This window comes from Carassius gibelio, chromosome A9 (assembly GCF_023724105.1).
Source record: "Carassius gibelio isolate Cgi1373 ecotype wild population from Czech Republic chromosome A9, carGib1.2-hapl.c, whole genome shotgun sequence".
Taxonomy (NCBI): domain Eukaryota; kingdom Metazoa; phylum Chordata; class Actinopteri; order Cypriniformes; family Cyprinidae; genus Carassius; species Carassius gibelio.
In genome coordinates this window covers 25242519-25263678 of record NC_068379.1, presented here as the reverse complement: position 1 = coordinate 25263678, position 21160 = coordinate 25242519, and the positions used below count along the sequence as shown (strand labels likewise).

General features: G+C 36.7%; 1 protein-coding gene across 1 annotated transcript in view; it reads left to right on the top strand.

Annotated features, from left to right (window-relative positions):
* Positions 1-20930, top strand: part of LOC128020183 (uncharacterized) — a 42474-nt gene extending 21544 nt beyond the window's left edge. The window contains exons 6-20 of the mRNA XM_052606887.1: positions 342-515; positions 1027-1053; positions 1392-1517; positions 1844-1913; positions 2869-2948; positions 3082-3195; positions 3467-3580; positions 3681-5489; positions 5796-5969; positions 11980-12150; positions 14095-14268; positions 17132-17305; positions 17608-17781; positions 18354-18523; positions 20630-20930. Of these exons, the coding sequence (XP_052462847.1) occupies positions 342-515; positions 1027-1053; positions 1392-1517; positions 1844-1913; positions 2869-2948; positions 3082-3195; positions 3467-3580; positions 3681-5489; positions 5796-5969; positions 11980-12150; positions 14095-14268; positions 17132-17305; positions 17608-17781; positions 18354-18523; positions 20630-20631 (3553 nt within the window). The 3' untranslated portion in view covers positions 20632-20930. The remainder of the gene's footprint in view (positions 1-341; positions 516-1026; positions 1054-1391; positions 1518-1843; positions 1914-2868; positions 2949-3081; positions 3196-3466; positions 3581-3680; positions 5490-5795; positions 5970-11979; positions 12151-14094; positions 14269-17131; positions 17306-17607; positions 17782-18353; positions 18524-20629) is intronic.
* Positions 20931-21160: the final 230 nt, after the last annotated feature.

Genomic DNA, 21160 nt, shown 5'->3' with positions numbered 1-21160 from the left:
AAAAAAAACAAATCACCCAAAGAAAGTCAGAAAAAGCCAGACAAAATGTAAATATTAGGTATTGTTTGTGAAAGGAATACTAACTACTGTTCGGATAAGTCAACTGTCAATCAAGATAAAGAAAGTAAAACACTGTGTGATTTAATAGTAAACATACTGACAGCACCATTAATTAAATATTATTTATCTTTCTCCAATGAGACTTTAGAATTTCCTCTTTTTGACATTTTAAATCTTAGTCCAATGATCCCCCACACACTGATTTGTACTTTCTCTTTACCAATGGATTCAATGCTAAACTGATCTGATCTGACTGAAGATTGTGTCATTGTTCTCTGCAGGTTTAATTATTGTGGCATCACAGATGAAGATTGTGTTGCTCTGGCTTCAGTTCTTAGATCAAACCCCTCACACCTGAGACACCTGGATCTGATTGGGAACAAAATAGGAGATTTGGGAGTAAAGCGTCTCTGTGTTGCACTGGAGGATCCTCAATGTAAACTGGAAACACTATGGTGAGATCATCTCTCTGATAATCTCATATATTTTTCCTCTAATGTAAATTCTAAGACTAAAGCCTGTTTAATAAATGTTCAATAAACAAACTAAATCTCAGCACAAATGACTCTAATGTCTTAATATTAAGTTAATTTCATTTATCTCCATGACATCACATGAGCTGCTGCTCCTGTTTTTTTTACCCCACAAACATTCACTGGAGCTTCAGTTGCTTCTGCTAGTTTGATTAATACTCCTTCACCTGCTCATCTGTGTAAGAGGTTAATTTAATTTAAATTTAATTTAAATATTTTCCTTTTATTTTCCACTTTTCTGAAATCCCATGAGCTCATTGTGTTCTCACAGATTGCCTAAAGATTTAACCTGAACGTTGAGATACTGATGTGTAATTTAGTGATTTCTGTTCAGTTTAGAAGCTGCAAACATTACACAATTCTGTGTTTGGTGAGTTAATACATGAGATGTATTGAGGAACATGGCTCCTGTGAATCAAATGTCCTCCTGTAGGTGTTTAGCAACCTGCATCAGCATTGAGTATCAACATGCATTAATCTTATTCTGTCAGGAGCAGTTTGTGGCAATACTTGTCATTATATCACCTCTCCTGCTCTGAGACCAGAGTCAATAACAAAACAGCACAAAAGGTTGTGGGTTTAAGAAATATATATATATATATATATATATATATATATATATATATATATATATATATATATATATATATATATATATATATATCCTGAATGTTCTGTAATTCGCTTTGGATAAAAAGATCTGCCAAATGCATATAAATGTATATTTGTCATTGTGTACAGGTTGAGAGAGTGTGGCGTCACAGATGAAGGTTGTATTGCTCTGGCTTCAGCTCTTAGATCAAACCCCTCACACCTGAGACACCTGGATCTGACTGGCAATAGACTAGGAAAATCAGGAGTGAAGTTACTCTCTGATCTGAAAGATGATCCACATTATAAACTGGAGATATTAGAATGTTGTGTGTATATTATTTTTACATAACAGGCCTCATATGTGTGTAATTGGAAATTATAAGATAATAATTCAGCTCTCAGCTTTTGCTTATGTACTTTAAACTGTTTAATTATGTGATGATCTATAAGTATGTGGATATTTTTCATGACTGTATAAAGACAGATTTGTTGATCATTCACTGTTACTAATCTATTATCAGTTTTCCATTCATATGTCTGGCTGTATTATGGATATACTGTTTTTTTTCTGAATTGTATCTGCTGATGTGATGTGATTGCAGTAATGTCTCATACTCATATGTGACTGTTTGTGTGTTGTATTGTATGACTCTCAGTATTTACACGTCAGTGCAGTGTCCTCAGGATCATCTGAATTTGAATAAGAGCCGCTACAGAGATGTCACAGTCACACAATCACCAGGGACTGAAGACACAGAGACACACATCATCACACTGTCATGTGTGTCATCTTTCAATCTTGTTTTATAGATGATGGCCCGTGAATCTGAGTGCAGAATCATTTTGGATTCACTATATATTGCCTAAAATGTACATCAGATTTCCAATCTGGCCCCATGTGATAATCTGAACAATATTGTAAAATAATAAATAACACATTATTTTGAAAATTAAATAAAGTGTATTGTGTTATGAACTGTTACAATACAAATTAATATATAACATAATATATAAAAATAATAAACACAAATGTTATTTATTTTTCTTACAGAATTTTCATTAGTTTATTTTTAACACTGGATGAGGATTGAGTGTTACGTGTTACACCACCACTGCCGGCATCACAAATAAAAAGTGAAAGTAAAAGTTCAGAGTTGATGTTTCTTCATGTTTCTTCACAGCCAGAGTCGAACATAAAAGTGTTTCATAGGAACCATTATAAAAGCTAAGGCATGATTTTACATGTAGCTGCTTCATGGAAAGGCAGTGATTTTATGAATCTGTGTGAATAAGATTTCATTTACATTTACATTTAATCATTTAGCAGACACTTTTATCCAAAGCGACTTACAAATGAGAACAATAGAAGCAGTCAGGTCAACAAGAGAACAACAACAGAATACAAGTGCCATGACAAGTCTCAGTTAGTCTAGTATAGAACGCATAGCCAGGTGTATATATATATATATATTTTTTTTTTTTTAATTAAATGAAAAAAGACAAGAAAAGGAAAAGTACTGGTGTTAGTAGGTTAAGTGCAGGCGAAACAGATGAGTGCTGAGAGCTGAGTTCTCTACTTTACAGGGGACTTCCACATTTCGACATTGTGTATCTGAGTGATTGCCACGTGGCATGATCCTGTTTCAGCTGAATTTTTGAGTTTGTTTATTTCTATTCACAGTCAGTGCTGGAGATCAGATTCTGTTTCATCATGGAATACACACAAATATCTACAGATGAAGATGTTTCTCCAGGATGCAGGTACTTTGAATAAACACTTTATTAAATCACCTTGAATGATGGTAGATGGGAGTCTCCATTTTATTTAAAAAGCCTCCTCGTGGTGAGTTTTTGATTAAAAGTACTTGATGTAATTAAATCGCTTTTGTTATAGTTCATTTCATCAGAAGAGATCAGAAGCAAAGACCAGCTGTGTGTCTGTGAGGAGTGATTGGTCTATGGATCATCCAGTTGATTTTAAGAGTGGAGATACACAGACTTATCTCAGGTACATTTTTATATACATATTTTTTACAAAATGTCATTTTATGTTTTAAAATAGTGTTATCTTTATCTTTATTTGATATTTTAACATATATAGAGTTACACCGAGAGATGCATTTCTGAAAGGACTTTTACTTTACTATTTAACATATTTTCAAATAAAATAGTGTAAATGATCCTGAAGTGTTTTTTAAAATGGATTATTTAAATAATATATGAGTATGTACTTTGTTATGGTATTTCAAAGGATTGATTTTAATCTCTCCCTTTTATAGTTCAGTTCATCCGAAGAGATCAGAAGCCCAGTCCAGCTGTGTGTCTATGAGGAGTGATGCATCTGTGAATCAGTCATTAGATTTTAAGAGTGAAGATAAAAAGAATGATTTCAGGTATAATATTCCATAAAATAGTATTTGATTATGATACAGAATACATAAAATACACTGTGCTCATTAGCTTATTTAATAATGCAGCTTTTAAATTTGTCAGGCATGAAGTCCTCAACAGGTTTAGATCAAATCTGCTGAAGAAGTTTGAACATCTGTATGAGGGAACAGTGATGCAGGGAAATCCAACACTCCTGAATGAGATCTACACAGAGCTCTACATGACAGAGAGTGAGAGTGGAGAGATCAGTAATGAGCATGAGGTGAGACAGATTGAGACACAATCCAGGAGAGCAGCAACAGAGGACACAGCCATCAAATGCATTGACATCTTTAGACCTTTACCTGGACAAGACAAAGCCATCAGAACTGTGCTGACAAAGGGAGTTGCTGGCATTGGAAAAACAGTTTCTGTGCAGAAGTTTATCCTGGACTGGGCTGATGGGAAAGAGAATCAGGATGTCCAGCTTATATTTCCACTTCCTTTCAGAGAAATCAATCTGATGAAGGACAAAACACTCAGACTTTCAGATGTTCTTCATGTGTTTTTCCCTGAAACTAAAGAAATGGAAATATCCAGTGATAAATATAAAGTGTTGTTCATCTTTGATGGTCTGGATGAGTGTCGTCTGTCTCTGGACTTTAAGAGTAAAGTGAAACTGTGTAATATATCTGAATCAGCCTCAGTGAACGAGCTGCTGATGAACCTCATTGTGGGGAATCTGCTTCCCTCTGCTCTCATCTGGATCACCTCCAGACCAGCAGCAGCTGATCTTGTCCCCTCTGAGTGTGTCCATCGAGTGACAGAGGTACGAGGCTTCAATCAGCCACAGAAGGAGGAATACTTCAGGAAGAGAATCAGTGATCAGAGTTTGGCCGACAGGATCATCTCACACCTGAAGTCATCAAGGAGCCTCTACATCATGTGCCACATCCCAGTCTTCTGCTGGATCTCAGCCGCTGTTCTGGAGAAGATGTTGAGTCGAGCAGAGAGTGGAGAGATTCCCAAGACTCTCACTCAGATGTACACACACTTCCTGATCCTTCAGACCGACATCAAACATGAGAAGGACTATGAGAAGAAGGTGACAGATGAAGACATGATCCTCAAACTGGGGAAGGTGGCTTTTGAGCATCTTGTAAAAGGAAACCTGATCTTTTATGAGGAAGACCTGAGAGAATGTGGCATTGATGTGACAGAAGCATCAGTGTACTCAGGATTGTGCACTCAGATCTTCAGAGAGGAGTTGGGCTTGTATCAGGGGAAAGTCTTCTGCTTTGTTCATCTGAGCATTCAGGAACATCTAGCAGCTCTATATGTGCACCTCTCCTGGACAAACCACAACAGAAATGTGTTTGAGCCAATCACCAAACAGAGTTTACGGTCTAAATTTCAGGACTGGTTTCAACCCAATTCATCAGAACATGTTTCATTATCTGAGCTGCATCAGAGAGCTGTGGACGAGGCTCTACAAGGTAAAAATGGACATCTGGACCTTTTCCTGCGGTTCCTTCTGGGTTTGTCAGTGGAGTCTCATCAGATTCTTCTACGACGAATAATGACACTGAAAAGAAGCAGCTCTGAAAGCAATGAGAAAACAGTTGAGTACATCAAGAAGAAGATCAGGACCATTGACTCTCCAGAGAAATCCATCAATCTGTTCCACTGTCTGAATGAACTGGGTGATCATTCACTAGTGGAGGAAATACAACAGTATCTGAAACCTGGAAGAACAAAGGAAACCAAATTCTCCTCATCTCAGTGGTCAGCTGTAGTTTTTGTGTTGTTGACATCAGAAGAGGACCTGAATGAGTTTTGTCTTGATAAATTTGTTAAAGGAAAAAATAAACATGAAAATATGAAAGTTCTTCAGATGTTGGTGCCTGTGATGAGGGAATCCAGATCAGTTCAGTAAGTACCACTGAGAATGTTCACTTAACTGTTTAAATATTAAGAAAATCAAAGTTAAAAGCTCTTAAATATTAAATGCTGCAGATTTTGTCCAGAGTTGTCCAAAAAATGTATTTAATATTTCTAATTTTTAAACCACTGATATTTTGTAATATTTATCTTTGATATTTTAGATATCAGTTAAATGATCAATCAAACATGTTGATTTGTGTTTTAAGTTTGTACTTTATTTTAAATAATATATTCACTGCAAATCTGACCCGATCTGATCTGAGAGAGTGAAGAGTATGTCATTTTTCTCTACAGGTTGAGTAACTGTGACGTCACAGATGAAGGTTGTGCAGCTCTGGCTTCAGCTCTGAGATCAAACCCCTCACACCTGAGAGAACTGAATCTGTCTGAGAATGAAATAGGAGATTCTGGAGTGATGCTGCTGTCTGCTGGACTGGAGAATCCTCACTGTAAACTGGAGAAACTGTGGTAAGATCATATTTCTTGTAAGACGCATTTTTTTTAAATCTGAATGTGCTTATTAAGACAAAAATGCATGTGGTCAAGTCAAGTCAAGTCAAGTCACCTTTATTTGTATAGCGCATTTAAACAAAATACATTGCATTAAAGCAACTGAACAACATTCATTAAGAAAACAGTGTGTCAATTATGCAAAATGATAGTTAAAGGCAGTTCATCATTGAATTCAGTTAAGTCATCTTTGTTCAGTTTAAATAGTGGGTGTGCATTTATTTGCAATCAAGTCAACAATATCGCTGTAGATGAAGTGACCCCAACTAAGCAAGCCAGAGGCGACAGCAGCAAGGAACCGAAACTCCATCGGTGACAGAATGGAGAAAAAAAAAACCTTGGGAGAAACCAGGCTCAGTTGGGGGGTCAGTTCTCCTCTGACCAGACGAAACCAGTAGTTCAATTCCAGGCTGCAGCAAAGTCAGATTGTGCAGAAGAATAATCTGTTTCCTGGGGTCTTGTCCTGGTGGTCCTCTGAGACAAGGTCTTTACAGGGGATCTGTATATGGGGCTCTAGTTGTCCTGGTCTCCGCTGTCTTTCAGGGATGTAGAGGTCCTTTCTAGGTGCTAATCCACCATCTGGTCTGGATACGTACTGGATCCGGGCGACTGCAGTGACCCTCTGATCTGGATACAGACTGGATCTGGTGGCTACGGTGACCTCAGAATAAGAGAGAAACAGACAAATATTAGCGTAGATGCCATTCTTCTAATGATGTAGCAAGAACATAGGGTGTTATGGGAAGTGTTCCCTGTTCCGGTTTACCTAATTAATGCATTCTAAAAATCCTTTAACGGATTTGGATATTAAAAGCATATTAGTATGTTATGTGTAAGCCAGGTTAGAGAGATGGGTCTCTAATATAGATTTAAACTGCAAGAGTGTGTCTGTCTCCCGAACAATGTTAGGTAGGTTATTCCAGAGTTTAGGCGCCAAATAGGAAAAGGATCTGCCGCACGGAGTTGATTTTGATATTCTAGGTATTATCAAATTGCCTGAGTTTTGAGAACATAGCGGACGTAGAGGATTATAATGTAAAAAGAGCTCATTCAAATACTGAGGTGCTAAACCATTCAGGGCTTTATAAGTAATTGATTTTATTTTTTTTTTTGATCAGGGACAATGCACAGAAAAAAAATATTAGTCTAAAAAAGAAGAGATGTCATGTGCCAGGTTATAGCTAAAAAATGCTAATTTCCACCCGCAGTCCCTGGACAGGTAGATGTTATAGGCCCTACGTACAAAAGTTCATAAAATATATACAGAATAATACATAAAATCATTACTTCACTCACATCATAAAAACACACTCCATTTCAGGAATCTATCACTCACTCACTCAGAATTTACATCGTTCAAATCAAAGTCAATTCAGTGCGTACAGGTTTGCTTTAATAATAACCACTGTTTGGTCAGGCGTGTAAATGTACTATAGTTTGTGCATGAGATAATTTTGTTTGGAAGAATATTCCAAAGGTTTGCTGCTTTATAAAAGAATGATTGTTGACCATATGTGGTTCTACGTTTTGGAACGCTGCACTCGCCTCTGACTGTCAACCGTGTGGCTCTAGAAATCCTCTTTGAATTTAATGTGACAAATTTTTTTAAAGGGGGGGCAGCTATGTTATGGATAATTTTAAATAAAGCAGAAATGTGATTATATTAAGGTTTTCAAAACTCAAAATGTTATATTTACTTTGTACTTTACAGTGATGGTACTGGCGAGGCTTTTTATCATGGAATTTTATGGCCCTTTTATATAATGATTAAAGTAATTTTAACAATGTTTTACATGCCTGAGACCAACTAGACATGCAATACAGAAGATGTGGAACAGTCATAGTGTTGAGGTATATATTTGAGGCTTCCGTAGTTAAAGGGACACTAAGTAGGAATTACTCCCATCTAGTGGTGAAATTGTATTTTGCATTCAAACTAATTTTGCTCTCAAGCGCCTCGCCTTTTCAAATGCGCGTTGCATCTACGGTAGGCGATATGTACCAAAAAGCTTTGACAGGATGTCTTCTAATAGCACTTCATCGAGTTTTCCTTCAGGTGAACAGGTGTGTTATTTCAAACAAACTGCAACATGACCATAAACAAACGAATGTTACAGTATGAATTACTGACTGTGGAAAACATGAAATATTGTAATTAGTAGTTATGTCTAATTTATTCGTTATATTTTCTGAATTATATGCATTGTTAGATATAAAAAAAATATTATAATATAGACTGTAACACTGACTTACCTGTCGAGAAGAAAACTGGCCACTTCAGCGTCTCTTTTGAAATCTTTATCAAGCATTAGCTCTTTCCACCTAGAAAAAGCTTCCCCGACATTAACGCTTGTTTTCTGTAATCTACGGTCACGTTTCCTTTTACGTTCTATTTTTGACTGTTTTGGCGACGATGTTTTCTTCTCCTGTGGCGCGGCATATGTATGGTCCATAATAAGAATGAAATCCAGACTTTTAAACTTGCCGGTGCAGTTTCAAGTGCCTCTCACTGCTCTGCACCTGCGTTTCTGGCTCTGACCGAAAACGCGCTGTGGAAACGCGTTGGCTTAGTACTTTTTGTCCCTCTCTGCCATTATAGTTTTGCAAGATGGAGGAACTATATGGAAGCCTCCGTCGACCTACCCGTCCCATGCATATAAAGATAATAAATTCTTCATTTACAAGGATAAGTTTAAACATTGGCATAGGTATTTGTACACCATTGAGGGCATATTTATGAATAAAAATATTGATTTTAGATAATAAAATATCTAAAAAGTTACTTATTGTCCCTTTAATGAATTTCTAATATGTTTATAGTTCATCAAATTAAATTTCAATTTATTACTAAGATTTTTTATGTGACTTTTAAAACCAAGGTTCGAATCAAGTATTAGACCTAAATATTTTGTTTCATTTACATTTTTAATTGTTTGTCCATTTACTTGAATTTCTTTAGTTACTTGTAATTTACGTTTATTTGAAAAAAAACATTGAGACCGTTTTATCAACGTTTAAGGTCAGACAAGATGTATGTAACCATTCTGCAACTTTTTGAATCTCTTTTGATAATTTGTCAGCAACCTCAAGCTCGTTTTCCCCAGAAGTGAAGATAACCGTATCATCAGCGTACATGATTATGTCAACGTCCGAACACACTGTAGGGAGGTCATTTATATAGATGCTAAAAAGCAAGGGTCCCAAAATAGACCCTTGCGGCACTCCCATCGAAGTGGCTCTGAAAGCAGATTGGATGTTATTCACTTGTACACACTGATGTTGGTCACTCAAATAAGATCTAATCCAATTTTGGGTGTGCTCAGAGAGACTATATTGATATAATTTACTGTAAAGTATCTGGTGATTGACAGTATCAAAGCTTTACGCAGATCAAGGCAGACTGCTCCCACCACCCTTCCGCGATCCACATATGCCCTGATAGTTTCCAGGAAGTAACAACAGGCAGAGTCTGTTGAGTATTTCTGTCTGAAACCAAATTGCATTGGATTTAAAAGAGCTTGTGATTCAAAGTGGGTGGTAAGTTGCTCTGCCACCATCTTCTCGAGCACTTTTGACGCAGCTGGGAGGATGCTTATTGGACGATAATTGTTCATGTCTTGTTTGTTCCCAGACTTAAATATCGGGGTGACAATCGCACGTTTTGAGGCTGCTGGAAAAAATACCCTCGCTAATCGATTGATTGATCATTATTGTCAACGGATCAGAGAAGATTTCCTTATATTGTTTAGTAATAAGCAATATTTTTAAATCGTTAAGTAATAAGCAATATTTTAAAATTGGATGTTTGATAGGGAGCCAGTGCAGTGTTGACAGGACTGGGATAATATGGTCATACTTCCTGGTTCTGGTAAGAACTCTTAGATTGTATAGGGCAGATTAGATTGTATAGGGCAGCGATACTGTAGCTGACGACTGAATGGTTACAATTTTATCTCTAATAGTATCGATTTTAGAAGTAAAGTAGTTCATAAAGTCATTACTGTTGTGGTGTTGGGAAATGTCAACACTTGTTGTGGCTTTATTTTTCATTAATTTAGCCACTGTATTGAATAAATACCTGGGGTTATGTTTGTTTTCTTCTAAAAGAGAAGAAAAGTAATTGGATCTAGCAGTTTTTAATGCTTTTCTGTAGGATAAGTTACTTTCCCGCCAAGCAATACGAAATACCTCTAGTTTTCTTTTCCTCCAGCTGTGCTCCATTTTTCAGGCTGCTCTCTTTAGGTTGTGAGTATGCTCATTATGCCATGGTATCAAACTGTTTTCCTTAACCTTCCATAAGCGTAGAGGAGCAACTGTATTTAAAGTGCTAGAAAAGAGAGAGTCCATAGTTTCTGTTACATCATCAAGTTGTTCTGAGGTTTTTGATATGCTAAGGAATTTGGATACATCAGAAAGATAACTTTTGTGGTAGAAGTGATGGTTCTTCCATACTTGTAACAAGTTTGTTTACAATTTTGCACAAAACTAAATAATGATCTGAGATATCATCACTTGGCTGCATAATTTCAACACTATCTACATCAATTTCATGTGACAGCATTAAATCTAGAGTATTAAATCCTGAAAATGTGTTGTCTAAAAATGTGGTCATGGAAACGAGGTAACCCGTAGGCTCATAAACAGCGTAAACATAAACTGGTCAACACAGTTAGTTTTTTGGCCTCTTATCTGATTTTGCGCAGCATGTAAATGCAATAACCCACATTCTGTCTGTACTGAAGTGTGTGTGTCTGTCAAATTTAAACACATCTAGGCAGAGAAAAAAATAAGTAGTAAAGAAAGAAGGCAATATATCACAAAACCAGACTCTTTCATGACTCAGAAAATTATAAAATGTTCTCATTTTGAGCATCAAAAGAATAAGATATTATATAGTGATTTACTTCATGAGATGAATATTAGCTGTAAATTATATATTGACATATTGCAAGCTTTATTTAACATCACAACTGACAAACATGGAAGCCAGGTTACCTAGGTTTAATCACAGGTAAGCCTTCCACGCTAGGCATTTCTGACAGACGCAATTCCGCTAGTGCAGTTTGGGTAGCTACAGGGTCATCAGCCGGGAGCAAAAGTAAAAAGGCATCTATCACTAGCTTTCCCAAAAATCCTTGCTATGTGTACTGCATTAAGCTAACTATGACTTGTTATAGCTATTGCATAACATTGCTCTTTTGTTGATTTAGATTTCTTCCATTGTCCTTATTTGTTAGTCGCTTTGGATAAAAGTGTCTGTTTAATGTCTGAATGTAAATTTAAATGTCCAAAGATCACATTTAATTCTTAATATGCCACCGGGGATTTCTTCCCATGGAAAAAAATTACAACAGCGGCTCTTGGCCCCACCTCACTCTATCAAAAAAAATAAAAATAAAAATAAAAAAACACAACACAAATCCAGCACTGCATTATAAACATTCAAAATACACAATTCTTTTAAATCACCCAATTATTACATTAGTATTATCTCTATAAACAAACCTGACCATGTAACACACTGACATACCTCTGCTGTTATCCAAGAGTGGAATGACAACTCTGTGTGATAGAGTGGAACAGAAATGCTGCATGATAGAGTGAAATAGAAACGCTGTGTGATATAGCTCGTAGCTATGCAACCTGCCAACCTTTGCTCTATTTATAGGACAAAATAAATACATGTGCCCCACCCCATACGTCATTCCACAGTCTTCTGCCTTGCTGTTGCTTTACCAAAGCCAGCTTTCCTAGCAATATTGCAAACTGTAGGTCCTGCTTCTGTGTGATGTCATCACACACAAAAAATATCAAATGTTATTAATTTCATCTTAAAAATATGAATATTAATATCAAAAGTTATCAAACTCAAATAAGCTAGCACTCAAGTTACAGTATGCTACTCTTTTACTTTCAAATAAACTGATCTGATCTGAGAGAGTGAAGAGTGTGTCATTGTTCTCTACAGGTTGAGTAATTGTGGCATCACAGATGAAGGTTGTGCTGCTCTGGCTTCAGCTCTGAGATCAAACCCCTCACACCTGAGACACCTGAGTCTGACTGGGAATAAATTGGGAAATTCTGTCAATCTGCTCTCTGATGTACTACAGAATCCTCACTGTAAACTGGAAAAACTGTGGTAAGATTATATGACTGTATGATTATATGATTATATGACACTGTAAATTATTTGTGAAGTGAAAAACAACCCCCCCCCCCAAACATGTACATTACAATAAAATGTTACCTAAAAAGCAACAGAGATATAAAATTAAAGGGGAAAGAGATAAAATGTAAAATAAAATTAAATAAAATGTAAAAATTTATATAAAAAAAAACACATCAAAAGTTACATACACAGCATCACTCAAAAGCAAGGGTGAAAAAATGAGTCATTAAGTTTGATTAAAAAACACAGAGCGATGGAGAGGCCCTGATAGTAAAGGGTGAACTGTTCCAGAGTTTAGGGGCAGCAACAGTGAAAGCTCAGTCACCTTTGGATTTACAACGAGAACAAGGGACAGATAAAAGAAGCTATTTACAAGATCTTAATGACCTAAAGGTTGTATATGGCTGGATATGGTCACAGATATAATCCGGGGCTGACTTGTACAGTGCCTTATATACGAAAATAAGGACCTTAAAATCAACTCTGAATTTGATAGGGAGCCAGTGCAATGAGGCAAGAACAGGAGTAATATGCTCCCTCTTTTTTGTTCCTGTCAACAATCTGGCTGCCGCATTTTGAACCATCTGAAGCCGAGATAGAGTGCTTTGAGGAAGGCTGACATTTATAGACCGGATTCGTGACAGTGATTAAGGCTGTTCAAAAATACAGTAATTTTTTTTTTTTTTTAATGACAATTTCAAATACCAGTTTTCTATGTGAATATCTGTTCAAATGTAATTGATTGCTGTGATCAAAGCTGAATTTTCAGCACCATTACTCCAGTCTTCAGAGTCACATGAAATCATTCTAATATACTTATTTGCTGCTCAAGAAACATTTCTGATTATAATCAATGTTGAAAACAGTTGAGCTGCCCAGAAACCATGACCTTCTACAATAAAAAAGATATTGTGTGTGTGTATTGATCAAAAGAGATAGTTAAATCATTTATAATGTTACAAAAGATTATATTTATATAAAAGCTGTTCCCACGGCCGCTCCTGGGGATAAAAGACCCAGAATCCTGGCCCGACAGCCATATAACATGTGTGGTTCTCATTGCTCTGGTGGCGCGGGAGTACCTCTACTACCCCTTCCTAGATCCCTGAGGACACCAGCTTGCATGCATGGGGAGATGCTGATGCTGAGATGCTGATAATTAGAAGGGGGAAGCAGACGACTCAATAGATCAATAGATAGTCACATAGAAAACAGCCTTTTGAAATTGTAATATTTCACAATGCTTGTTTTACTGATAATAATAATAATAATAATAATAATAAATAATAATAATAAATGCAGACTACATTAAAAACATGTATGAATCATGTTTCCAAACTTTTGGAATGTACTGTAAATTTTATTTATGTAGTAAATAGTGTGTCTAATAAAACAGATTTGCATAAAAGTCTACTTAAGACATTCTGCATAAAAGTACATTGCAATAAAGAAATATATTCACACTTTATTTTAAGGTCCAATTCTCACTATTAACAAACCATTAACTACAACTTTTGCCTCAGTAAGCTTCTAATTTGCTGCTTATTAATAGTTTATAAAGTGTTGGGTCGGATTAGGGATGTGGAATATGTTCTTTCAGAGTATATGCTTTATAGGTAATATACTATTACTAACTAATACACTGACAATATGTTAAAAATAGGCATGCTAATAAGCAACAAGTTAATGGTGAGAATTGGTCCTTATACCAAATTGTTACTAGACATATCTTTCTTGAATGAGTCATTAGATGTTTTATAGTCATGTTCTGTGCTATGTAACTTATTTTAGATCTCAGTTCAATGATCCATCAAACATGTTGATTTGTGGTTTAAGTTTGTACTTCATTTTAATAATATATTCACTGCTAATCTGACCTGATCTGAGAGTGAAGAGTGTGTCATTGTTCTCTAGGTTGAATGATTGTGACGTCACAGATGAAGGTTGTGCTGCTTTGGCTTCAGCACTGAGATCAAATTCCTCACACCTGAGAGAACTGAATCTGTCGGTGAATAAAATCGGAGATTCTGGAGTCACGTTGCTCTCTGCTGGACTGGAGGATCTTCACTGTGAACTGGAGATACTGCGGTAATATAATCCCTTTGATAGTCTCTTGTCTTTTGTCCTTTAATCTTTTAATCTGAGACTAAAGCTTGCTAAATAAATGTTCAGTAAACACACTAAATCACAGCACAAATGATTCTGAAGACTGAAGATGAAGTTCATTTCATCCATCTTCATCACATCACATGAGCTGCTGCTCCAGTTTTTGACCCACCAAACAATCATATATATTGTTACCAAGCCATTAGAGATTTTGCTATATAGTTCATTTTAAGGCATGCAAATACAGAAATAGAAATTTGTCGACTGTTAGAGATTTTCGTTTATTGTCCCTTTTACATGACATTGCTGTGGTTCCTGGTCACAAAAACATATCATTTACCTGCGTTTAAGCATTGTGGTTAAAAATCAAGTGATTTAAAGCTGTTGAAACACAATCATCAACCAAAGAGAACTATTTGGTTATTTGCACACGCTGTGTGAAAGAACGTTTCTGAACACAGTCAGAGAGGCACAAGCACATGAAGTTCATAGAGTGTTGTAGTGTTGAACCGATTTAATTGTGCCGTTTGAACTTTCAGTACCTATAAGAGGTAAATCTTATCAACATCAGTGAGCCGGTAAGTGTGCAACATGATGTGCTGGTGATTGGCTCTGGTGAGGCATCAAGGACATTTTCAATCTGTCCTTGGCCCAGGCAACTGTCCCCACTAGTTTCAAAACCTCCACCATAGTGCTAGTACTGAAGTATTTCACTACCTCGACGACTTCCGTCCTGTCTCCCACTAACTCCCATCATTGCCAAGTGCTTTGGGAGGCTGGTTGTAACCCATTTAAAATCCTGTCTCCCTGCTACACTAGACCATACCAGTTTGCCTGTCGCCGCAAATGGTCAACAGAAGACGCCATCTCTATGGCACTTCACTCTGCCCTCACCCATCTGGATAGTTAAAATACACGTGAGAATGCTGTTCACTGATTTCAGTTGCATATTTAACACTGTAATCTCCTCCAAGCTCAGCCAGCTTGGAATCAGCACATCCCTCTGCAACTGGATTCTACAGTTTCTGAATAACAGGCCTCAGTCTGTTAAGTTAGATAACCTGTCCTCCTTCATCATCAACCTGAACACCAGTGTTCCTCAGGGCTGTGTACTGAGGCCTCTTCTCTACTATTTATTTACACATGAATGCATTCCTGTTTATGGCTCCAACAACAAAATCAATTTCGCAAATGATACCACAGTGATAGGTCTGATCAACGTTGATGAAGAGTCAGCCTACAGGGTTGAGGTGCAGCACCTGGATGTGTGGTGTGTCACCAACAATCTGGAATTAAACAACCAGAAGACAAAAATCATTGTGGACTTCAGGCAGACTAGGAGTCATGCACACAACACACTGAACACCTCCACCCTGGTCAAAAAGGCACAGCTGTGCCTTTACTTACGGAGCCTTAGGAAAGTTCAAAGATCCTTGTGGAATGCTACCACTGTGCAATTGAGAGCATACTCACAAACTGCATCTCAGTAAGGTACAGAAATTGTTCCTCATCTGACCACAGAGCACTCCAGCAGGTGGCGAAAACTGCTCAACGGATCACCAGCGCCCAGTTAACTTCCACTGAGAACATTTATCACAAGCGTGGCCTGGGCAGGGCAAGGAAGATCATCAATGAAGCCTCTTAACCTAACCATGGACCATTTACCCTCTTTCCATCCAGCAGGTGTTACAGGAGCCTATGCTCTCACATTAGTAGGCTCAGGAAGAGCTTCTTAACTGAGGCTGTGACACTTCTGAACTCCACACCAACAATCTAACCTGCACCTGCTCTCTTACTGCACTGTTCACAGTACTTTACATAAATGTGTTTGCACTACTCATATTTCGCACAGACTGTACATTGTTCAAGCTATTACACTGTAAACTGTCTAACATTGTTAGTATGAGGTTGGCTTTATGCATGAGCTGCTTAGAAGTGATGAATGCAGAAGCACGGGGAGAGATCAAAACAAAACAAAACAACAGTCACTAATTAGAAGTACAAAATTAGGATTTGTAAAGAAACATGTCGGAGGATTTCAATATAAGCCAAGAGGAGACTGGTTTTCCTTTGGTTAAAGTAATTAAACTTTACTTCTGTTAACACAGACTTACTAGCACATGCACAGCACTGTCTGGAGGACATTTTAAGCTATTAAATTTGATTGAGTCTGTTGTGAGAGTTTGTTGAGTCTCGGCTGTTGACCTTTCCTGATCCCATCCCCCATCTCTTTCTCCCACTTCACTTCCTGTCCACAAACTGTTCTGTCCAAAAAAGCAAATAATAATAATAATAATAATAATAATACTTGATTTCTCATGTCATAATCCCTTAAAAAAATTTAAATAGCATGCCTAACAGGTATTAACAGGCCCATAATTGAAATTGTATGTGGTGTGTTCACGTTGATTAGATGGCTGATGAATCAACCACATGCAGCTCATATTGTTCCCAAACTCAAAACTGTGACTGTCTTCCTGCACCTTCAAGAAGGACACTATTGTAGGACACTTTAGGGCAGAATCTGTTTATAATTAATAGAATCATATACAAAGAATGTGTTATTTCATACTGTTTTGTAAAAAGCACTGGATAAAATACAGCTGTGTAATGAATAGTGTAATTTAAATATATTGATATGAATGAATGTATACATAAGACAGATATTTTGTTTAAAAAATACTGACAGTGTAAAAAATGAATATTTATCTTTCTTTAATGAGACATTTTAAATCTCAGTCCTATAGTCTATCACATATTGATTTGTACTTTCTCTTTGCAAATGGATTCACAGATAAACTGATCTGATCTGAGAGAGTGAAAAGTGTGTCATTGTTCTCTGCAGGTTGAGAGATTGTGGCATCACAGATGAAGGTTGTGCTGCTCTGGCTTCAGTTTTGAGATCAAACCCCTCACACCTGAGACGACTGGATCTGTCTTGGAATAAAAAAGGGGATTTAGGAGTGAAACTTCTCTGTGATGGACTAAAGTATCCTCACTGTAAACTTGAGGAACTGCAGTAAGATAATCTTTCTGATTCTCTCATGTCTTTGTACTCTATTGTTAATTTTAAGACTAACGCTTGTGAAATAAATGATCAATAAACACAAAATCTCAGCACAAATATATCTGTTCAGTACTGAGGCACATGACAGTTTCAAACAGCAGCATTGAGCATCAACATGCATTAATCTCATTCTCTGAGCAGCAGTTTTTTGGCAATGCTTTTCATTATATATCCTCTCCTGCTCTGAAACCAGAGTCAATAAAAAACTACAGACACTTGAACTACAATTCACATTGTGTCATTGCTCTCTACAGGTTGAGAGATTGTGGCGTCACATATGAAGGTTGTGCTGCTCTGGCTTCAGCACTGAGATCAAACCTCTCTCATCTGAGACACCTGGATCTGTCTTGGAATAAAATAGAAGATTTGGGAGTAAAGCGTCTCTGTGCTGGACTGAAGGGTAATCACTGTAAACTGGAGATACTGTGGTAAGATCTTCTCTCTGATAGTCTGATGTCATTGTCCTTTAATGTAAATGTTAATACTAAATATTTAAAATAAATGTTCAATAAACAAATTAAATGCCAGCACAACTGACTCTGATGACTGAATATGAAGTTAATTGCATTTATCTCCATGACATCACATGAGCCTCTGCTCTTGCATATGTATATGTAGCAAGGTTTTTTTTTAAAATAATAAATACAAAGAAAATAAATAGATAGCATAGAAAAATATTAGTGTTAGAGGGTTATTTTTTAATAAAAAATAAAATAAATAGAAAAAATTGAAAATGCTAGGTTAAAGGCTCTCTTTTCTTTTTTAAATAAACCAAGTAGTTAGAATAGAAATTGGATAAAGATGCATATGCTAGCTGGTCAAATTTCTTTAATAAAAAAACAAGCAGATATTGAGCATCAACATTCAGAAATCTCATTCTGTGAGCAGCAGTTTGTGGCAATGCTTGTCATTATATATCCTCTCCTGCTCTGAGACCAGAGTCAATAACAAACTACACACACTTCAACTACAATTAACACTGTGTCATTGTTCTCTACAGGTTAAGGGATTGTGGGATCACAGATGAAGGTTGTGTTGCTCTGGCTTCTGCTCTGAGATCAAATTCCTCACTCCTGAGACACCTGAATCTGACTGGGAATAAACTAGGAGAATCAGGAGTGAAGTTACTGAAAGATAATCCACATTATAAACTGGAGACAGTATACTGTTGTGAGTATATTATTATTTAAATATTTAAAAATGGAATTAAAGTTAAATATAGCTGCAAGCAGCAATTATGGGCCCAAGCACTAAAGAAGCAAGCATCAGACCAACTGCAACAATGAGTAATTAAAAACATTTTTAAATGATTTTAGTCAAAATGCTGAAATATCATAAATACACACACTACTAATTTGATTTATTGGCTTATCACTTTTGACCAATAAGTGGCGCTGTTATCAAATTGATGTGACGTGTTCTGTGTGTGGTGACAATGGCACACACAAAGTTTGGTGTGAATATGTTTCAGCTTTGCAAAGAATCAGTCTCAGAGTCAATTTGGTATCATGCCTCAAATTAGCTTTTTATACAAAAATGGTTTTATCTGTCAACACGAAATCCTTGACTTTTTGTCAGTGTGGTCTGAAGATGATCTGAATCACATTTCGTGAAAATTGGACAAACATTTGAGGAGTTTGAAAAATTGGGTTTTCAACATAAATCAAAATGGTAAACAGGAAGTTCCTCTTACTATGGCATAATTGGTATGTGTGTTGTCAACATGACTGAATGTGAATGTGAATGTGAAGTGACATTCAGCCAAGTATGATGACCCATACTCAGAATTTGTGCTCTGCATTTAACCCATCCGAAATGCACACACACAGAGCAGTGAACACACACACACACTGTGAGCACACACCCGGAGCAGTGGGCAGCCATTTATGCTGCGGCGCCCGGGGAGCAGTTGGGGGTTCAATGCCTTGCTCAAGGGCACCTAAGTCGTGGTATTGAAGGTGGAGAGAGAGCTGTTCATGCACTCCCCCCACCCACAATTCCGTCCGGCCCGAGACTAGAACTCACAACCCTTCGATTGGGAGTCCAACCTCTGAGTATGGGTGAGTATGTGCCTCTAACCATTAGGCCACGACTTCCCCAAGGAATTCTCAAGGAATGTTTTGAGAGTGACTCAAGGAATGTTTTGAGAACAGTTTCATTATAATAGGCTAATGCAATCAAAAGTTATTAGCAGTTTTTGAAATTGTTTAATTAACGGTTAAATGATGGTTTCTTATTCTTGGCTATTAGGTGGCGCTGTTACAAAATTGAAATGGGGAGGTCAGTGTGAGGTGACAATTGCACATACAAAGTTTGGTGTAAATATTTCAAAGCTTTGCAAAGATATAGCCTCAGATGCAGTTTGGCATCTTTTCACCAAATTTGTTGATTCACTTAATACCGTTTTTGTATATTGACACAAAATCATAATTTTGGTCAGCAAGGTCCTAAGATGAACATTCAAAATTGATGAAAATTGGACTAACAGTCAAGTAGGAGTAAGCAAAAGTAGGTTCACAACATAAATCAAAATAGTGGACAGGCAGTTCACCATTAGGGCATGGTGCCGAAAAAGCATACCAAGTTTCATAATAATACATCAATGTGTTAATAAAATATAGCATTTCACAAAAAAAAAAGAAAAAAAATGGCCGATCGCCAAAATGGCTGACATGGGAAAATTGGGTCTCATTCGACTCGTAACATAAATTATATTAAATATAATATGTTTAAATATAGGCAGAGGGTTAATATATATTCTAGAACCAGCTTAAACCAGCTCAAAGCAGCAGTTATGCTTTAAAACATGCCTAATGGAGATCAAACTTCATCTGAAATCTCTGGTTTCTAAGATGTTTTTCCTGAAAAGACATATTAACTTACCTGTCTTCTTTAGATTCATCCAAATTTGTTTGTGCATTATTAGCATAAACATGAGTGGAATTTTCTGACTCCAAACTTGCTATGGTAAATGTTGAGACTGTCCTCTATCAGTGAGCCAAATTTACAACTGTCCCACAAGTGGTTCTATGGGCTGCCAATCACTCAAGAGCATCCTTCTGTGCTTGGACCCTAATAATTCAGCTCCAATTCTGTACTCTAAACTGTGTTTAATTCTGTGATGATCTATAAATATATGATTACTGTATTTTCATCTATTTCATTGTCTCTGTGTGGAATGGCTGTCATAAATATATTGTGTTTTTTTCTGAAATTTATCTGCTGATGTGATGTGACAACATATTCATATGTGACTGTCTTTGTGTTTTATTGTAGGACTCCGTGTTTAGACGTCAGTCCAGTTTCCTCAGGATCAGCTGATGGTGTATAAGAGGCGCTACAGACACATCACAGTCACACAATCACCAGAGATTAAAGACACATAGACACACAGCATCGTACTGACATGAATGTTGTCTTTCACTTTCTTGTTTTATAGGTAATGGCCCATGAAACTGAGTTCAGAATCATTTTGGATTTACTCGATATTGTCTACAATGTAGATCAGATGTCCAATCTGGCCCCTGTGATGATTTGAACAATAAAGTGTACTTGTGTTACAAACCAAATTAATAAACACAGCTTTAATAATGGTTATCCGCAATTGTGATCCAAATACACAGGTAAAAAGGGAAATCCAGGAAACCAGGCACAATATCAAAACCATAAAACGGTAACTAGAGAGAGCTCTCATAAATGCAGCATAACACAAACAAGACTTCACAATGAGGCCATCCTTAAAAATATTTTGGTTTGAAGTAACAGTACAATTTTTTTAAAAAGGTTGGTAGGTAGGTATATATATAT